Source organism: Grammomys surdaster, unplaced genomic scaffold (assembly GCF_004785775.1).
Source record: "Grammomys surdaster isolate TR1022 unplaced genomic scaffold, NIH_TR_1.0 66, whole genome shotgun sequence".
In the NCBI taxonomy this organism is placed as follows: domain Eukaryota; kingdom Metazoa; phylum Chordata; class Mammalia; order Rodentia; family Muridae; genus Grammomys; species Grammomys surdaster.
The window spans coordinates 6318092-6338378 of NW_021604568.1; the positions used below are offsets into that span (position 1 = coordinate 6318092).

A 20287-nucleotide genomic window follows, 5' to 3' on the forward strand; every position below is an offset into this window, starting at 1 on the left:
GGCCCGGCTTCCTCCCACTTTTCATTGGCCAAATCACCAAGCACGAGGGTGGGACTAGTATTTGACGCACAGCTGTTTTAGCCAATGGACGAAAAACAACAGCCAATGAGGCACGGGAGCTGGAGATCCACCTCTGCATCTGGGCGGGCATTTTTGTCTGGGGCGGGGTGGAGCCGAGCCGGAAGCGGGAGGGCTGAGCGAAACAGGAAAAGAAGGGAAGAAGGAAGCAGAGGGAAGAAGAGAGGGAGGAGGAGGGGTGGCGGCGCCGTGGCGGAGGAGCAGGAGCAGGAGGGGGATGGAGAGGAGAAGGCTCCTGGGTGGCATGGCGCTCCTGCTCCTCCAGGCGCTGCCCAGCCCCCTGTCAGTAAGGGCTGAGCCCCCGCAGGTAAGGGGAGGGCGCCTGGGCTAGCTTCGGGGGTCCGGGGCGGATGAGGCCTGGTTGGAGGGGGGTCTCAAAGAGGTTTGTTTGCAAAGAGTTGAGTGTCTTCGGGAGGGAAGTCCGTGGCTAACATGGACAGGGTGATGGGGGGTGTTGGTGTTTAGCTGAGGGACACCTGTGACGAGTTGAATGTTGAGAAGATGGCAGAGGCAATGGTGCCAGGCGACTTGAGGGTCTTTGAGAGGGTAGGTATGGTGGGTGCTCTGGATGACTCTTCCTGCATATCGATGCATGACTGGCGCATGTGGGCCTTATTTCTGCCCCGCAGTAGAGTCAGGAGCCAGAGACTGTGTGCACACCAATGTGTGCAGGGATCACAGGTTACTGAACTAGCACCAGAGGGAGAAGGGCCCAGCAGGTTATTTATTTCAGGGTGGACAAAGGAAAACTTCTGAGGGCATCCTGGCTCATATCTTTCAATGATGTAAGGCATAGCACGTTGGTGGCCTGTTATTGGAGGTAAGATTCTTGGAAGACAGGGATGAAGTCGGAACCCCTCAGGAGGAGGGGCAGATCTGAGCTCTGAGAAGGCCATGAGGGTAGGCTGGCTGGCCTACGAAGAAGTCACTGGTGCTGATCCGAGCCAGCTCAGGGCTTCTGACCAAAGGGTGGTTCCGATGCTGACATGAGCAGCAAATGGAGCACCCTAGCTTTTCTTGCTGAGTGGCTTGCTCTTCCTTAGTCCAGGCCGAGAAGCCTGCTTATGCTGATTCTAGCTTGGGCTGGCGTTTCAAAACCCTAATTGAAGCGTTACTCTTGGTGCCAGATTGGGTGCGGTGCTGTAGGGGGAATCGCTCCTCCTCTGTTAAATTTGGCAAAGCTTCTATCATTTTTGGTTTCTTCCCTTTCTTCCCATCATTGTCTGTTTTTCAGAAAAGCATTCGCAGGCACAGACAGCACAGGGTCAGCCTGTACAGCCTAGCACTTCACGTCATGTCACGCTGAAGAGCAGAATTTGTTAGTGGAAATCTTACCTCTCTCCTTAGAGCTTAAGGGCAGCCCTCGCACAGATGGGTCTTATTTTGCTCCTGAGTATCATCTTCCTGAAACAAACAACCAAACAGAAACAAAACCCGAAAATAATTGAGTTTTGTGTTGTTCGAGACAGGATCTCACAGTGTAGGTCAGGCTGGGCTTGAACTCAGGATCGTCTTCCTTCAGCCACCCAGGCTCTGCGGTTTGATAGATTGTCAAGTGCGTTGAAATTCACGTAACAAAATCAACAGTTTTCAAGTGAATCACTGTGCGTGGGGTCAGTGTTGTGCAACCACCACCGCTATCTACTTCCAAAACAGTTGAATCATTCCAAAGAATGGTCCCCATTAACCAGTTACTCCCTGTTTCCACCCCTCCCCCACCTTACCCTCGGCCCTGACAACCTCTAGTCTGCATTGTATCTCTGGATTGACCTGTTCTGCACATCCTGTGTGGTGGAATGCTGTAGTATGTGTGGCGTCTTTCACGTTCTGTCGGGTTTTCAAGGTCCATCCACATTGTGACCGAATAGCATTCCCCTTTATGTCTATAATTACAAGTTATTTGTCAGCTCATCTGTTGCTGTGTCTTAATGGGGTGGGGGTGCATATGTTAGCTGGGAGATATATGAATGAACGATTCCTTCCTAGGGTGAAGGCCTTTCGTTTTTGACGTTGTTTAGGTTCTTTGTTTTCTGAGTTAAAACCATAAGCTGCCAGGAGAGATACATTTGTCTCCTGGAGAAGTTACAGCTCTCAGGACTGGTACGGTTAAGCGTAGGTATCGATGGAGTAGAACACAGAATGAAGTTGCTTTTCTGTTTCTGTGGACGTCTCTGGGGGTTGTTCCCCATAGCCCTTCAATCACCTTGTTAGGAGACTTGATTTAGGAATGTAGAGCCTGTGGGGGTGGTTGCTTGTAGAAACCAGAGCCACTTCTTTAAGGAAAAGCATTGGAAAAGGGTCCTGCAGCCTGGGGGTGGCGGGGGTCTTCCGTGTAAGGCTCACTTCCAGTTCGTCAATCACAGACTGTTTTCTTACCATAGTCCTGGCGCTTCCAATACTTATTTTGGGGACAGGGTAGCTTTTGTACTTTGTTCCGTTTGGTTGGGTGCTAGTACTGACCACAGCTGTTGTCTGGTTCCATACAGTTCCTGCAGAGAGGGAAAGTTTTTGTTATGAGCTGCCCATTCCTCCCTGGCCTCTCCCTACGTCACTCTGACACCCTTTACACTGTCATGACACCCCTTACCCTCCCTCTGAGTCCTCCAGTCCAATCAATCATACCAGATAACTATGGTGAAATTTGTGTTTTGTTTTTTAACCTTTGGAATGGAAATTACAATATAATTATTAACTTTGAACCTGGCACAGCTTGGTCAATTTAGGGTTTTCCTTGGGGTTTTGGTCCATATAGATCAAAAAGAGAATATTGCAGAGAACATCTGTCCAGGAACGGCCTCAGGTCTTTATCTCTATAGTGATCATTCAGGTGGTACCCTGAATTCTGTGTAGATAGTGGTGTGGGTACCTCACTGTATCTCCCTCCCTGAAATGGATCCGTCAAATACCATCTTTTTTCTGTTTTTTTTTTTTTTTTTTCAGGGTTTAGCAGTGTAACGCCATAACCACTGAGCCACCAGTGGGGATCTGTTTTGGAGGGAAGGGGAGTGGGGGATGTAGTTTAGACAGACAAGGTCTTGTTAGCCATAGCCTTGGTTAGAACTCAGTATATCGACCAGACTGATCTTGAACTCCTTGTGATCCTGCTGCCTCAGCTTGTAAGTGCTGGAGCTACAGGTGTACACCAATATGCACATTTATTGTACATGTACATTTAATATTTTATGCACACACACACGCATATATATATATATATATATCTTCCTCTTACCAGCACTTCACTGGATACTCATTTCTTGTCATGTAGACCAGGAAAGTACATTAGCCTAGGGACACAGGAACTTCTGTGTAACTCTCTCACAGGACGTTGTGACTCAACAGATGGGACTCCTTGAATCTGAAGAGCATAAAAAAGCTGCAGTTTGCAAACAGGAAGGCCTTGGCGTTTGTTTCCCCCAGTTAATTTATGCTTGAGATAACGTAGCCTTGCTTTCTTTCTGGTGTTATGTAGAACTAACTAGAGTACCTGACTGTGTTGTTAAGCGTAAACTTTTAGTACAAATGTCTATGTCTATAAGGTGAGCTAGCCAGTGGTCTGGGTGCAACCTATAGATACCATCCATGGAGTTACATGTCAACTTCAAAACAGTTTGATTGGGCCCCTGCTTTTCTCACCACGCCCCTCAATTTGATATCATCTTTGCTTCCTTCCTGTGCTTTAGGTTTTAGTTTAGAACTGCTTCTCCATTCCCAGGATGCACCCTTGGGACGTTTATACCTCCATCTCTGACTACTAGGAGGCAGGAAGTACCGTATGCCCCTTTCCATCCTCCACACCCTCTCTCCTGTTATTTTGAGGCAGAGTCTCAGGTAGTCCAAGCTCTCTTGAACTTGGTGTGTAGTCAAGGATAACCTTGAACTTCTGATCATTTTAAATAGTATTTCAGGGCAGTCACTATCATAACATCTTGTAGAACAGTAGGACCGTGTGGCTTACAAAATCTAGCCTCTTTGTCCTGATTTTTTTTAGACTGGTATTCCAAAACAAGCATTTTATCAGAAATTGTTTCCTGAGTTCCTGTAATTTTCCTTTCTGTTGGAATTCAGTTTAATGGACATTTCTGGACCCTAGCAGGTTCTGGGAACCATCAGAGGTGGAACAGAGTCTCTTACCTCTAGGATCTGGAAATGGGGGGGGGGGGGGATTACACCACGAAGGAATTAAAACCCAAGGGGATTGTTTGAAGTCGAGGTACGAGCCCAAGAAGAGGGGGCATTTGACTCTGCTGGGGCACGTGGAAGCTGAGCAGCCAGGAGACTTTTCATGGAGACAGGCATTTGGGTTGCTGTGAAGTTTGCTGTACAGGAGGGGACTTGAGTCAGAAGTGGGCAGGGAGGGAAACTGGAGAGCAACTGGACAGTGATGGATGGGTTGTGCTTTGAGTGTAGGTGTAGAGTCAGAGTAAGATGAGGAGGAGGCCGTGAGGGGGAAGGGTGAGGAGGCTCTTCTGTTGTCTAAGGCCGTATTGGCCAGTAGCACTCTCTGTGGTGTTGAAAGTGACCTCTCTCTGGGCTGGGCAGGTCAGTGGCCGCTCACACCTGTGGCTGTCAGCACTTGGATTTTGGCTAAGGTACCTGAGAAACTGAATCTTAATTTTTATATATCATTTTTATCAGGATATTTTCACACCTTTTAAAATTTCCGTCAATACAAAGCCAGCCAGGTTTACATCATGAGTTTCAGGCCAGCCAATGCTGTACAGTGAGACCCTGTCTCCAAAACAACAAAAGCCTTCCATAAATTGTCTGTTTTCACGTGGTCAGAGAATCATGTAGCCATTACTGCCGCTCTGTAACATTTTAGAATATTTCATCACCCTCAAAAGGAAGCCCAGAAGAATTAGTGGTCACGCTAATGCCCACCCTGCTCCCATCAGCCCTCGGCGACTACCAGTCTTTCTGTCCCTGGATTTGCCTGCTCTGCTCATTTCATCTCAAGTGCAGACCCTGACTGGGATATCTTACTCAACACAATGTCTTTATGGTTGCCTTGTGTTGTAGCATGTATTAGTTCTTCTTTTGGTGTGGTGTATGTGTGTGGTGCATACATGTGAGTATATTGGTCTTGTGCCCATACACACTCTGGTGGGACCCAGAACCAGGCTGTCACCCTCATCTTATTGCCTTGAGACAGTCTACTGAGCAGAAGCTTGCCTTGATTGTACGTACTGGACAGCAAGCTCCTGGGCCCTACCTGTCTCCTCTGGTTCAGGCCAGGCTGTTAGGCTCACACTTAGCCCAGTGTATCATTGGTGCTGGAGTTCTGACTCAGGTCCTCCTGGCTACAGAAAAGTGTTCTTCCTCAGCGATCCATCTCCCTGGCCCAACTTTGTTTCTCTGAATGGCATGGATGGCCTCATGTTTATCCATTTATCAGCCCGTCGTTTGGTCTGTTTCCAAAGTGGGGGTAATGTCACTGGGAACAGCGGTGGAGATGTGTTTGCATAAATGCAGTGTTCTGATTTTCTCTCACATTTATTCATTTTCTGTGTGTGTACTGTGTGTGTGTGTGCACATATGCATGTGGGGGAGGGGGTGCATGGGCATAGGGGTAAGGAGGTCAAAGGGCAACCTGCAGACATCGTCTCGTGGTGAGTCCCATCGGCGAAACCCTGATTACTGGGCTCAGTGGTTGAGCCTTCTTCGTAGCCCACTGATTTTTTTTTTCTTTTTTTGATATAGGGTTTCACCTTGTGGCTAAGATGCCTACAATTCATGGCAATCCTCCTGCCTCAGTCCAGTCTCCCTGGTGCTGGCGTTATAAACTGCACTGGCTTAAGTTTTCAATTCTATATAGATACCTAACTACTGGGTCAATTAACTCAGGATTATCTTTTCAAGAAGCTGCCAGACTGCTTTCCAAAGTGGTATGCTGTTTACTTTACATCAAATGTAAAATTTATTTACATTTACAAAAATGTAAATAAAAAAATTCATGTAGTTATTGACTGAATAATGGGCAGTGCGGATCTGATAGTATCCACCATGTTAGTTTGGCACAACCCAAAACTGTGGTAAGGTCATGGGGTCATGGGTTCTGTGGTCAGGCCATCTGAGTTCCAAATATGATACTACTGAGTGAGTTATTTGATTTCTTGTGCCTCAGTTTCTTCCTCTTCAAAATGAGAAAAACTTTAGCATAAACAGATTATGAAGGAGAAATACAACATAGTGAAGATTTCCAGAATACGCTTAGTGGTGAAACATAATAATCACCACTGTTATCTGTGGTCCTTGGAGAGCATCGTGTTTGGCACATTAGTGGCAACTGTCTTGAGGGACTGAGGTCTGGAGTGTACCTGGACTTGCTTGAGTCTATTGTGTATCTAGAGCTAGGGTTTCCTCTTGGTTATCTGTGTAGCCCACTGATCATGGTGAGTCTGAGTTTAAAACAGGGATTCTCACTTCAGGGTTGTTTTGCCTCCTCCAGAGGCTATTTGTCGGTGTCTGGAGACGTGTTGAGAGTGTAGCTGCCACACCACACGTGAAACCCAGGAGTGCCCTGGCTATTCCACACCGCTCAGGATGGTCTCACCATTAGGGATTATCTGGCCTGAGGTAGGAAGCCCTCTGGCTTCCAGCATCTGCTGTTTGCAGAGTTTGAAGTTAGGCCAAGAGGAGCAGCGTGTGGATTGCATGACTACAGACAGGTTTTACTGACTTTCCGAGTTGTTTATCCATTTTGTGTGTGTGTGTGTGTGTTGTGTGTGTGTGTGTGCATGAATAACACTGGTGTACTTGGAGAAGTCAGAAAATGGGACTTGGTTGAGGTCTACCGGGTGAGTTGTCCTTCCCAAGCTACCTTCAGAGCAAAGTTTTAAATGGGGCAGTTTAAAGCGCTAATATGCTCACTGTGCCCTCAGTAACGACCTTCACCAGTCAGCTTTGTTTTGTCAGCCAGCATCAGACAGACACTTGGATGAAATAGTCTCTGGTTTCTGCTTCAGTGAGCAGGTGATGCCCCCCACTCTACCCCCTCACACGCCCAGTCTTGAACTTTTTCTTCCCTTTTGCTTTGATCTATCTTTGTGGTTTCGGTTCCAGAACATAGTTTGGTTTTATCCCAGTGAAAGCCTAATGGCCAGTTACTTCCTTCTCTCGGTGTCCTCTATGGTCTCATAACCAAGTCGAAACTTGAGTAGCGGTTTTTTTTTTTTAAACAACTTTTTCCTTTCCCCGCTCCAAGGCTTGTCTTGTCTTTGGCCATTGGATCGCTGGTTTGTTCTCACGCACATTTTGCCTGTGGAAACCATTGAGTGGTCTTGGCTTCTGCTTCAAGGGAGGCCAACTCTCCTCCCTTAAGATTAGGCTTAAGTCTAATGAGGAACCTGTGGTCAGGCCTGGGGATGCAGCTGGAGTGTGTTTGGAACCCGCAGGCAAGTGTTTATGGGTGCTCAGGACACCCTGGATAGCTTCAGGTTCAGAATTCCAACTACTCTTTGAGCGTCTGGCCACACGTACTCCTGAGAGGATGTCTCCGTTGCCTGCCTCCATTCTTAGCACTAATTTGGAGAGTCACCTGCAACCTGCATTTTCCTAGACCACTGGGCCCCGATTCCAGACGTATGGGAGTGACAGGAACTGTGTTAGCTGAGGTCCTGCAGCGTCCTCACTCTAGGGCGCCATTCAGTTCCACTAGGTGGAGCTGAATCTGGCCCGAACCATATTTTTGTGATGTGGGAACCACAGACAGAAATCTAGAACACTGTGACTTGGGAGGTCGACACAGGGGAAGAGAAATCAATCCATGCTGTTGAACCCTGTGGCTGTTGAGCTGCTTTTGCGTATTCCGAATGTAGGGATTAAAGTAGGTCACCTTCTCAGACTCCTGACAGCCAGTCCTGCAGGGAGCAGGGTTTGGGGACTCTGGTTACTTGGTGACATTCTCAGCTTAGTTTTGTTTACTTTTGGTTTTCTTCTTATCCATACTAAACTTTCTTCTGTGGGAAAATAGATGATTGGTGTGTGTGTGTGTGTGTGTGTGTGTGTGTGTGTATGTGTGTATATGTTCGAGGGGGTTGTTTCAAGACGAAGTCTCACTGTGTATCTCTGGCTTATGTAGACCAGGTCGGCAGTAGACTCGAGAGATCCACCTGCTTCTGCCTCCTGAATGCTGGGATTAAAAGTTTGTGCCATTACACAAGAGTGCCACAGCTGGTTTGATTCAGAAACTCAAGAATTTTATAGACTTGAACTTTCACAAGTTGTTTTGGAAAAGGTGAAAATAGAGTGTAAGCCAGCACAAGAATCTTGTGGTTGGGAAGGGCGGGTCCCAGAATAAAGTTACAAAAACATGTCTATTTTGATTTTCAAATACCCAGCAAAAGGCGTCCTGAGTTGTAACTCTCTTATACAAGTTCTTTCAGCTTGGAAGCCTGTGGTCCCGGAGAAAGTGATCACACTGTGTACGTTGCTACACATTAGTTTTGGGGCACCCCCTTCCAGGTTATCTTGTTCATCTAGAAGTCACACCACCTCTTATCTGCCTTTGTTGTGACCTCTGCTGTTTTGTGGAATTAAAATCATTAGTGTAAGAAAAAAGGTCTCTCAAAGCCTGGAGAGGAGCGGTGAGTGCTCCCTAGGGAGAGGAAGAAGGATGGCAGCCACGGCTGACTTCCTCTAAAGTCCCACCTGTCACCTGTCGTCTGACCAAACACTAGCAACAGAGGACGTGAAGCTTCCCGATGAGCTCTGTGTGGTTCATTCGGGTGCGGACCTACTCTGTGGCTTTCTGCACCAGGATGCGGTGCTGCCATAGTTCTTTGGCAGTGGAGGATGGCACTGACTAGAGTGAGTAGGATTCAGCCTGTCTGCTCCTTTCTTGTTTGTGCTGTGGGAATAGAAAACCCATAGCTGTCCAGCTTGGCATAAGTCGGCTGTGGGTGCCATCCTCTAACTCTCTGAGCTTTAAGAGACCTTCTTTCTTATACCAGTGATTCTAATTCTGCAAAATGTGCAAAATGGCATATGCTCATAATAATGGCAGATAATACATAAATCTTATTTAAAGCAAAAAGTGGAAGAATGTGGTTTATATCTGTCTAGTGCCCTTTCTGCCTCTGCTTCTTATTCATAGATTTACATAGGAAGAAAGGAAGGGCCAGAGAGGGACTTGCTTGGGGGGGATGTTAGTAACTTAGCTGTGGTAGTTGGAGCCAACCTCCATGTCACCTGCCTCACACTTTTTTCACGTATAATTTACATAGATAGTGATTTATATATGTAAATCATAACATTAGTGGTGTGGTTGGGGATCCAAACTCTGGTCTTTCTGCTTACAGAGCAAGTGCTTGACCCACTGAGCCATCTCTCCAGCCTCCTGGGGTTTTAAAACGCCTCTATGCTGTTGCTTTATTTAACCACTCTATAGAGCAACATGTTTCTTTCTATGTTTTTTGATTCCTGGACATAGAACTGAGAACAGTAGGGTTAGCTATATGGCACATTTAAAACATGGGGTGTAGGGCCACACTGCTTTCCAAGTGGGCCTGTCTGTTTATATTCTCAGCAGCAGGGTATGCATGGGCTCATTACCCCCACGTGCAGTAGGAGGGCCCACTTCTTCACCTATGTCTGTCCTTGTGGGCAAGCCTCTGACCCCCAGTGCTGGTAGCTTGGGGCAGTTTCAGTCAGCTTCCTCTGAGGCCTGTGGTATCTTGTTTGTGTAGCTCCGGCCTCCTTCCTGTCTGCAGTTCACAGTTCCATGGACAAGGATCAGGATTACTCAAGGACAGCAAGCTTGTAGTTGAAGGCTAGACAAGCTGGCCTAGGTGCTAAGGAAGTGGTTTGAGGTCCTTGGATGATGTGAGGCAGGTAGTGGGAAGAGAGTGGAGGCTGGCTCCAGTTACCACAAGTCTGTCATGTGTCTGTGTGTTCCCTCTCTCCAGTATGCCAGCAAGGCCCTCTCTGACTCCCTCTCGTTTTCCCTCCTTCCTCTTCTTCCTTCAGAGTTTCACTCTTGGCCCAGGCTGGCCTTGAACTTGAAACGATCTTATAGCCTCAGCCTTCCAAGTCCTGGGAAGTCCTGGTGTGAGCCACCTTGCCCAGCTCCAGGCATTTCTTTTGTGTGTTTATCAAAGCTGTGGGACACTTGCCCATGGCTGAGAGAGCAGGTTCAGGAGCCCGTTACCCAAATTGGAAAGCAGCTCTACTTTGCCTTCTGTAGAACTTTGAGCTAACTTAGTTAACTTGGTTTACCTCATCTATAAAATGGGATAATAAGCATGTTGCTGATGGTTATAGTGGGAGCTCCTGCCACACAGTAAATGCTCAGCGTTAGCCTTCTTTTGGGGAAGCCTTGAGACTTTTCTATTCTTGACTCAGGAGCTGTCGATCTCAGTGGGGTGCCTGGGGGTGGGTATAGTGGAGTAGGGAGGTTGTCTCTGTGAGGGTTGTGACCAGTAGAGTAACGGTCCTCAAGAGGCAAGGTAGTTCATGCAGCGTGACCCAGTAGCTGGTATGGATGCAAACTTGGGGAGTCTGACTCCAAGTAGTTTATTTCAGGCATATGCAAGCATAGCACAATGTAATGCAAGCATAGCATGATGTAATGCAGACTTCCCCGATGATAATTAACTCAGTCCCACGTGCACAGTCAGACGTAAGACAGGACTACATTGGAACTCTTGGACCTGTGACATCTCCCATAAAGATGGGTTCTATAGATTGACTACATGTGACATCTTCCGTAAGATAGGTTCTATAGATTGACATGGTCACGGTCAGGGTCAGTTGTGGCCCCCACAGATACTGCAAAGGTCACCAGGCTATTAGCCCACTCCCAGCCTCTGGGCTGTTAACAGGTTATAAATGGAAGGGACAGCTGTGTGTTAACATTCCGGATTCCCTAAGTGCTTACTCGTGAGCACAGGGACCTCAGCGAGCGCCTTCCACAGAGAAGGAATTAAGAACATTTGGTTAACTCCTACTCCCCAAGGCTGGTGCATCAGGTTCCTATCCCATGAGAAGTGTCTCCCAAGCATTTGCCTGGTTGCTTTATTTATTTCTTAGAGATAGGGTCTTACTGAATAGCGTAGGCTGGCCTGGAACTTCTCTGTATCCCAGGTTGGCCTCTGCAGTCCTCCTGCGTTAGCATCCTGTGCTCTGGAATTATTAATTAATTAATCAATTAATTATTATTATTAGGTATGCACCACCACAGCTGGCTCACAGGCAATTGTTTCCTAATAATAAAAGGTGGAATTATTTCTAATCTTGGGCCTGACAAGCTATACCACACACCACTGGCACAATACATGCTATTCTTCCTTGTACTTGGTAACCCTTCTTGGGTGGGGAGAAGAATGATCAGGTCACCTCAATGGGGACAGGAGGGAACATGGTCTATCGTCCAGTTTGGCCATAGGGCTGAACCGTGTGAACCTGTCAGCTTTCGGCTTGTGCTTTGTTACACAGAGGTGAGGTAAGGGCTATCTCTGGAGAACAGCTTTAATAAGATGTCATTCAAAGTCTGCGAATCTATCCTTTTCAGGGATGTGATTCTGAAGTTTTTGGTATTTTTTTTTAAAAAAAATAGATCTATTTTTTGTTTTATGTACAAATAGCTAGCTGAGTCTCTTTCATTGAGTGGATTTCTTGACTAATAACTCAGTGATGCCTGTGTCCTTCGAGCACTGATAGGAACATTGCCAGCACATATTCAGTTCGTGTTCTTCCCTCACCCCCCTCCGAACCCCACCCATCTCTGTGTGTCCGTCTGTCTGTGTTTCAGGGTCTCACTGTGTAGCCTTGGCTGGCCAAGAACTCAGTGTGTAGACCAGGCTGGCTTTGAACTCACAGAGATCCACCTGCTTCTGCCTCAGAAGGAACGCTAGGATCACAGGCTTGCAGCCATCACTCCCAGATATTATTTAATTTAAAATTATATGTACTTTCATTCTTTGAGAATTTCACACTCAAAGAAATACAGTATCAACTCCCATTTCCCTGATACCCTGAGCTTTATTTTACATTCACCGCTTTATTTTACATTAGAGCCGCTTTGAGCAGCTGCTGCAATAAACATTGATATATAAGCTTGTATGTAAATTCTCAAAGCTCCTGCCATATAATCTGAGTTGCTGGGTTGTATGTTGTTGAGGGAACTATGTTTAACTTCGGAGAGCTGGACAGACTGCTTGTGAGGCAGCTGCATCTCTTCACACCCGAGCAACTGGAGAAGAGAGTTCTGATGTCTTTCATTACTGCCCAGACTTACTAATGTGGGGTTCTTTTGTTTTGTTTTGCTTTACCATGGCAGAGAGGGTAGGACAGTGTCTTGGTGTTGGTTTTGATTTACATCTTCCCAGTGACTAGTGGTGTTGACTTTTGCTGTTCATTTTGGTTGACACTTCGGGGCACTGGAGCTAGGTCTTTACATTTTTATTTTTCCAGTGCTGAGAAAATCAAACCTAGGACCTCATATGTGCTAGGCAAGGCTCTGCCACAGCCTTTTCTGTGTTCTTAGGTTAAGTCTTTTGGAGGAAAACATCCAGTCTTTTGCCCATCTTAAGGTCCTTTATCTGACAGGGACAGTGGTTTGCTGTTGTTGTTTTTTGATGACAGGGTCTCACTATGTAGCCCTGGCTTTTCTGGAACTCTAAACTAGGCTTCCCTTGAACTCACAGACATCCACCTCTGCCACCCGAGTTCTGGAGTTAAAGGTGAGTATCACCGACCGCAGAAAACACCTCTCTTCTAGAAAGATAAGAACTGTGCACTCTGTATAGCCGTTGTGCCCCTCCCATCATTCATGCGTGTTGTCAGGATCTGGGATGTGAGATTTTAAGAGCTAGGAACAACAATTGTATTACAAAATTAAGCCTGTCGTAAGACTTTCAGTTCTCATCAGTAATGACTTGGAAGGTCTCAATCCTATGGGTATCAGACCTGCTCCTCTAACTTCAATTTGTCTGTTTGGTTTTTGTTTTGAGACGGGGTCTCACCCTGTGGCCTAGAAATCTAGAGATCCAAGTGCTTTGGCCCCTCAGGCACTGACTGGGATTAAAGGTGTGCACCGCTATACCCAGCAGTGGCTCAGTTTCGCCTGAGCAGATCTAGGAGTATAGTTAACCATAGCAAACTTTCCCCAACCCCCCAAAACCTTGCTTTGTTATTTCCTTTGCTGCAGATACCTTTCCCCACCCTTTGCTTACTGTATGGTGTGAACTATATTACCTCTGGGCTTCCCCTTCCATGGCTGGTGTAGAAAGGATTTCCTGTAGAACCATTCATACCCTTATCTGAAACTTCACAACTGTTCAGAGAGATGTGGGAAGCTGAAGAGACCCCTGTCAGCAGCTTTTCCCCTCTGGGTTGTACCTCTTGGTCCCTTGCTTGGCTAACCGTGCCTGCCTTCATGGTACCATACTGGACATTTCCCAGTATGTGGCCCACATGGCCTGTGCTGCTGAAAGACAGATGGACAGAAAGACAGCCGAGATGACAATGCTGTGAGCACATGTTTGGGACAGGTGCTGGGGCCCAGCCGCTTATTTATTTATTTATTCATTCTTATTTTATGTGTATGAGTATTTGCCTGTATCTATGTTTGTATACCAAGTGTGTGCCTTGTGGCTGCAGAGGCCAAAAGAAGGAGTCAGATATCCACACAGTCATGAGCCACCATGTGGTTGCTAGCAGGTCCCCTGGAAGGACAGTCAGTGCCCTTAGCCTGTAAGCCATCTCCAGCCCCGTTGTTTGTTGTTGCTGTGTGTGCTGTGCATGAATGTGCAGGCACACATATGCATGTGGAGGCCAGAGGACAGTTTTCAGCGGTTTGTTCTTTCCTTCTAGTGTGGATTCCAGGGATTCAACTCAGGCTGTCAGACTCCTATAGCAAGTGCTGTTACCTGCTGACCCATCTTATTGGTCCACAATTCTTGATTTTGGCTGGACTCAAAAGTAGATGCTTTCAAAGTGAGGCTAGCCTCCTCTTCTTGGAGTTCAGTTTCTGGCGTCTTTCTTTCCCTCATTCTCTTAGCTGCACACTGAACATATCCTGTCTCCTCATCTTTAGTTTTCTTAGTACATTCATTCTCCAGAGAAACATGCTGGTGTTAGCGTCATAGGACACAGGAGTCACAAGATGCTGGATCCTGGACTTTGGTCCTGGGCCTCTTACCTTAAGGGCTTTCTGACAGTATATTGATAGGTATCATCATTTTTAGAGAGGATAACGTTTGCAGATTCTGCTAGCTCTTTGGGGCCTGCGATGATGGAGCATGGCTGTATCTGTCAGTTCAGATATACCCAGCTCCCCCTAATCAAGATGTGCTCCCCCTAATCAAGATGTGAACACTCAGCTCCACCTTCACAGGACCTCTCTAGACTCTGCTCTGTGTCTCCAGTTCCCTGTGATCTTAGACCGGAGTGCTCCTTACTCAACCTGCTTCATGGACAAGGCCTTTCTGGACCACACCACCCTTCCATACTTCACCCGGAGCATCGCTAGCAACTTGTGTGCCAGGCACTTCTCATAGAAAGTATGAAGTTCGGGGCCGGAGAGATTAAGATTAACCTGAGTGGTTAAGAGCACTTGCTGCTCTTGGAGAGGACCTGGGTTCATTTCCTTGCATCCGTATGGTTGTTCACAACCATCCATGACTTCAGTTCCAGGGGATCTGATGTCCTCCAATCACGTTCCCGGGTCCCAGGCACAAATATTGTGTACATACATATATCTATGTAGACAAATACTCATACACACTTACTAAATAAATTAATTTTTAGATATGAAGATGGAGTTCACATTCACTCTCTACTTAGTTTCTGGCTCCAGCGTCTGGGAGGAGATGTCCAGCTTCATTCTGATGCAGGCTCACGCAGGCTTCTTAACAATGGGCTGCTCATCACAGCGATGGCTAGCCTGGAAGCCAATAGACATGAGCAGGCCCAGAGATGTTAGCTGGTCCAGGTTCCTGAGTCTGTGTGTTGCAGTGGCTACCATCATGAAATGCGTGTCAGAGCTTGACATAGTCTAAAAGGCAAGTCTCCTGGACATCAGCCATTAGAGTTCCACCAGGAGACCTCTGTCCCTTCGATCAGCTATCTTGGACATTTTCAGACCTCTGTGTGCCCTTCTGGCAAGTGGGGACAATAGTATCCTGAAATGGACATGAAAATGGCTTATAAATTTTTGTTTTGTTTTGTTTTCGAGACAGGGTTTTTCTGTATAGCCCTGGCTGTCCTGGAACTCACTCTGTAGACCAGGCTGGCCTCGATGGCTTATAAATTTTAACCTCTGTCTCCTTTGAGTTGATTTTCTACATTTTCTTGGCTCGCTTGAATTCTTGGTAGGGACCCATGATTGCTGAGTGTCTCATGGAGACATTGTTTTGAGCATAGTGACCTTGGAAGAGTTGTCTCTTAAGAGTCTGACAATGAAGAGCTATGTGTATGAAGGCAAAGAAGCTGGCATCTGCTAACCCATCTCTGGGGAGAGTAGTCACTCTTGATTGGGAATACATTTCTCAAAGATTCAGGAGGCTGGAGAGCTGGCTCAGTGGTTACTCAGAGTACCGGCTGCTCTAGCGGAGGGCCCAGGTGTGAACGCCAACACTCCCATGGTGGCTCACAGCTGTAGCTCCAGTTCAGGGCATCTGATGCCCTCTTCTGTACTCAGTGGGCACATATGTACATGTAGACAAAATAGACACATTTAAAAAAAAATGCTTTGAGTTCTGGGAGGAAGCCTGGCCCTGCCCTTCTCCTAACTTGGACCCCGGATGAAGGTATTTTGAAGTGTATTGGAAGCACAGGGTTCAGGAGTTGTCCTGGCTACTCTCTTGCCCTTGCCTAGTGACCCTGGGCTAAGCATCCCTTGCCCGTGTCTTGCTGTCTTCTGGGCTCCGCCACCTGCCAGCCTTACCCGCTTGGCCTAGGGGCTGACTTGTATGCTCTCAGGGTCCTTACAGCCTACAAGCTAGTTGCCTAAATGCTCTCTCCTGGTGTTTTTTTGACCATGTAACCTTAGATCTGGAATAGATTTGGTTTCCTCCTAGGCAAAGGAAGGAGGGAGGTAAAGGAAGGATCTCGGAATGGATGGTTAGTATAAGAGCCAGGAAGGGAGGGGACAGTACAAGTAAGCTGTGCTTCCACTTTGACCCTGTTTAATGTCACCATCCTTCATGTTGCCCATCTTACTTACCAGCTAGGACTGACAGGCTGAGTAGCTTCTCCCCATTCCCCCACACCCCAATCAAAAAAGGAAGTTAGCTCATGTCCAGGTCCTACCAGGAGGAAGGGAGTTTTGCCCTTGAGATGGTTTAAATACTTGTAATTCCTCAGCTGAGAATTGAAGATGAACAGATAGTAAGACATAATGCTGCATGGTGGCACTAAGTCTGTCACTTGGGAGGTGGCTGGAGAGAAAGGTCGTTTCCTGTTTAAGTAGCAAGTTTGAGGCCAGCCTGGGCTACAGGAGACTATTTCAAATAACAACAACAAAAGGCGCACCCAGGGAGGGTTTCCTAACCCCCTTCATCAAACTTCTCGAACCCTGAAGCTGGGGTCAGATTCAGGTACTCTCCCAATCTTGTAGTGGTTTGCCGGGTTTTTGTGTTCAGGAAAGTGTTACTAGCACTTCTGTTTAATGATTCCTTCCTTCTTCCATTTTTTTCCCTGTGTGTGGTATACATGTGTGCGTGCGTGCATGTGTGCGTGTGTGCGTGCGTGTGCGTGTGTGTGTGTGTGTGTGTGTACACGTGCATGAGACCACAGGTTGAGCATGGGTGTCTTCCTCAGTTGCTTTCTACCTTATTTTGTTGAGAAGGAGACTCTCACCAAACCTAGGTCCCTGAGGCTTACCGAGCTTATGTGAGACTTTGCCAAGCTGCTCAGACCTTAGAAGAGGAGCTAGGCTGGGAGGGAGGATCAGGGAGAGCAATCACGAGGAGTCACAGGAGTAGGTGGAGCACCACTAGAATGCTTTCTGCAGATGCTGGGACCCCTCATCCCGGGTTGCTTCACTTTGAGATGCTGTGAGCCCTTGCCTTGGGTCAGCCACCAGTGCAGTTGCTTTCCTACCCAAGAATGGACCACATTATTTTTTTTATCTTGTCCAAAGTTTACATAAAAGTAAAAGAAGTCAGCTTTGGTGGAGCCCAGGAAGCCCCAGTCACAGGTGATGTGACCTGGTCCCTCTTTTGTCTCTGTTGTGTCACAGTCCCCCTGTTACTCTTTCCTCCAGTGCCACAGTCGGAACCTAGAGCCTCACACCTCTCCTGCACTAGGCAAGCACTTGATCCCAGAGTGACATCCTTGGTCCTTTTATTTCAGTGTGGTTTAGGATACGTGGAAAGTGTCTGCAGACAGCTTGCTGATTGCCATGTAATTCTTGGCTATGTACCTCTTTGGTTAGACTTGAAGTATTTATAAGGTCAGAAAAACACCCATATTTTGGCACAAAATATGTCTCTTTGGTCCCTCTTGAAGCTCAGGTTGCAACTCCTGAAGTGTCTGTTCATCGTCAGTGATGCCTAGCGTCACCGGAGTCAGCAAGCTCTAGACCCAAGATAGTGGATGCTCCTCCAGGAAGCGAGTGTCTGTGGACTGATCTTTCCAGTCCAGAAGCAGTCTCCTATTGGGTTGCAGAAGTGGGAACTGTTGTCAATGAGGTTTAGCTTGTGCAACTTTGACTTCCGTCCCTCTTTAAAACATCAAGATTAAAGCAGGGTCAGTGGCCCATGCCTATAATCCCAGCACGAGGGGAAGGCTGAGGCAGTAGGACCACTGAAGGACATCCTGAGCTACATAGTGAATTCCAGGTCAGCCTGCACCACAAAGTCAGACTCTATCCCAACCAGAATCAACGGGCAACCCACTGAGGCTGAACCAACCACCGACCGCCCGAGTATCTTTGCATTTCCTCCAACCCCTCCTCTTAGAACAAAGCCGTCTCCAAGACCATACTGAAGTGGTAGATAGAATCAACGTGGTGAAGCTCAGGCCTTGGAAACTGAGTAGAATGAGATCTGTGGATCTCCTGTCGTAGTTCCCGCACAGGAAAATGTACCGTTCGTACACATGGCACATGTGGACAGCCTCCAACCTGCTACCACTAACTGATCTCTGCCTCTCTTTTGTTTGGGCTTGGTTTCGGTTTCGACTTGTTTGAGACAGCCCTGGCTGGCCTAGACCTCACCACATGTGCCAGATGGACCTCAAACTTGTGGTAATCCTCCTGCCTCTGCCTCACAAATACTGGGCTTGCAAACATGTGCCGCTATGCTTTGATTCTTGCCTCTCCCCCTGCCCCTCGTATGTTCCATGTGTGTCCATGTGTGTCCATCATGCTGGGCTCTGTGCAGTGTGCTCATCCCCCTCCACGAGCTCCTCTTCTGTTCTGGCAGCTGCCTCCTGTGCCGTTCTATCCCTCAGAACCTGTTAGGCTGACATCTCTACCCAGCCCTTTTGTTTATTATGCATCGCCTATGTTTGTTTCGGTGTGTGCTTGTCTTTGTCCGAAACTGGGTAACGGAGCGTTCTGCTTGCTGTGGCAGAACATACACTAAAGCATCAATCCCTCAGAACTAGACTGAGTTCTTTACCACAGTTTATCTTGGTGGCTGGAGGCAACCATGAGTTTGAGATCCCAAATGAGGCTGGGCAACAATTATAATTTATATCAAAATACTGTTTCTATGTGCCAAAACCATTTCGGAGCCACGCAGGCCTGGGTGAAGTGTTCTCTCCACCTCCTGTGAGGGGAGATCCTGAATGAGCTGCCTCATTTCACTAAAACTTAGGTTTTCCCATCCGGGACATTGGAACTCTCAATATCTGCTGGAACCTTCCTTCCTTTTCTGAATATCCGAATATTATTTGATGTCAAGCAAGTGGCTACCTTTTGTAGCTAAGGACTGTTTCCCCAGCCAATTTCCATGAAAGTCCCGGAAGAGGAGAGGAATCTTGGGCTTTCAGGATGCTTTGAGGAAGGAACAAGCCCAGTGACTCACAGAACTCTGTGCGAGTGAGGTGTACGTTTCTTGCCTCAGCTGGTATGCTGCGCGCCTGCCCTTGTCCAGCTCCTGGACACAGATGAGCCAGGATTCTTGGTTTCTGGCATCTGAGCAATCTTCTGCGTTGCTGCTTGGCAGCCGTCCATGAATGTTTGTCTGGTGTGGAATCTGACCCATAACATCTCCCATGATAATCACTTCAGGATCATTTTGTTAGTGTATAACTTTATGCTTATTGAAAAAAGATGCTCCCCAACCCCAACTTTTGTGGTACTCATTTTCTTCTTCAAGCAAAATAAATGTGTCTGTGCTCACCACCAGGAAAGATAAAATTTTAAATGATCTGTGCTGCCCAAGCCCCTGGAAAGGAGGCTATCGTGGGCCTGCAAGAGCACCCACTACCCTGAAGCCTGGCAGGTGTTCTATTCTGACAACACAATTCTCTCTCCACATCTTTGACTGCAAAATAGACACCCCTAGACCTCCACTCTCCTTTCTAACCTCAGAGGGTCCCATGACCTCTGTTCCATAATGTACCAGAGAACGTAGGCCCAGGATTGTTTCCAACTTGTCTGTCTTGGCACTGTTACATATTGAGAACAAATGAGAACTTAGACCTTGCCAGTCACTTAACTCATGGAATTCAGTTCACAGACTGTGTGCCAAGGCCGTGACTACTGCACACACTGCTGTCATCCCCCGTGTGGATCTTCTAAAGGTATTCTACACCACCACCCGCTGTCTGTGTGCTCTGTGTGCTTGGCAGCCACCTGATCCTCATGGCTACTTCTCAGATCTGTTTTTCTCCCTCTTGGTAGCTCTGGTCTTCTGGGATCTTGACTCTTGTGTCATTTAAACAAACAAACAAACAAACACCTTGAAGCCAGAGCCTTTATTTCAAATCTTACTCTCCCACAGCTAGCTGACTACTGTGTACTTCAGCTACTGCCACCAGATAGGGACAGTCAGGCTACGACCTAGGTTGTGGGGTTGTGGTGTTTGTGAGGTAGAGTACCCGAGTCTGGCTCAGGTTAGGATAGATAGAACAGATAACCAGCTTTCTATTTCTCCTCCAGAAGTGTAAATACAGCTGTATGGATTGCCTGGAAACGCACTGTCAGAAGACTTAGGCCACATCAAAGAGTAAAGTCTCTGAGTGTATACTGTTGCAGTATGTCTTAAAATAGAACGTTAACCAGAACCCAAGGGGTAACGTTTATTTTGTTTTTTTT

The 20287-nt window shown here is 47.1% G+C and overlaps 1 protein-coding gene across 1 annotated transcript in view; it reads left to right on the plus strand.

Annotated features, from left to right (window-relative positions):
- Positions 1 to 203: 203 nt before the first annotated feature.
- The window catches only part of Wbp1l (WW domain binding protein 1 like), a 57834-nt gene continuing 37750 nt past the window's right edge, over positions 204 to 20287 (plus strand). The window contains exon 1 of the mRNA XM_028774697.1: positions 204 to 385. Coding sequence (XP_028630530.1) covers positions 296 to 385 — 90 coding nt within the window. The 5' untranslated portion in view covers positions 204 to 295. The remainder of the gene's footprint in view (positions 386 to 20287) is intronic.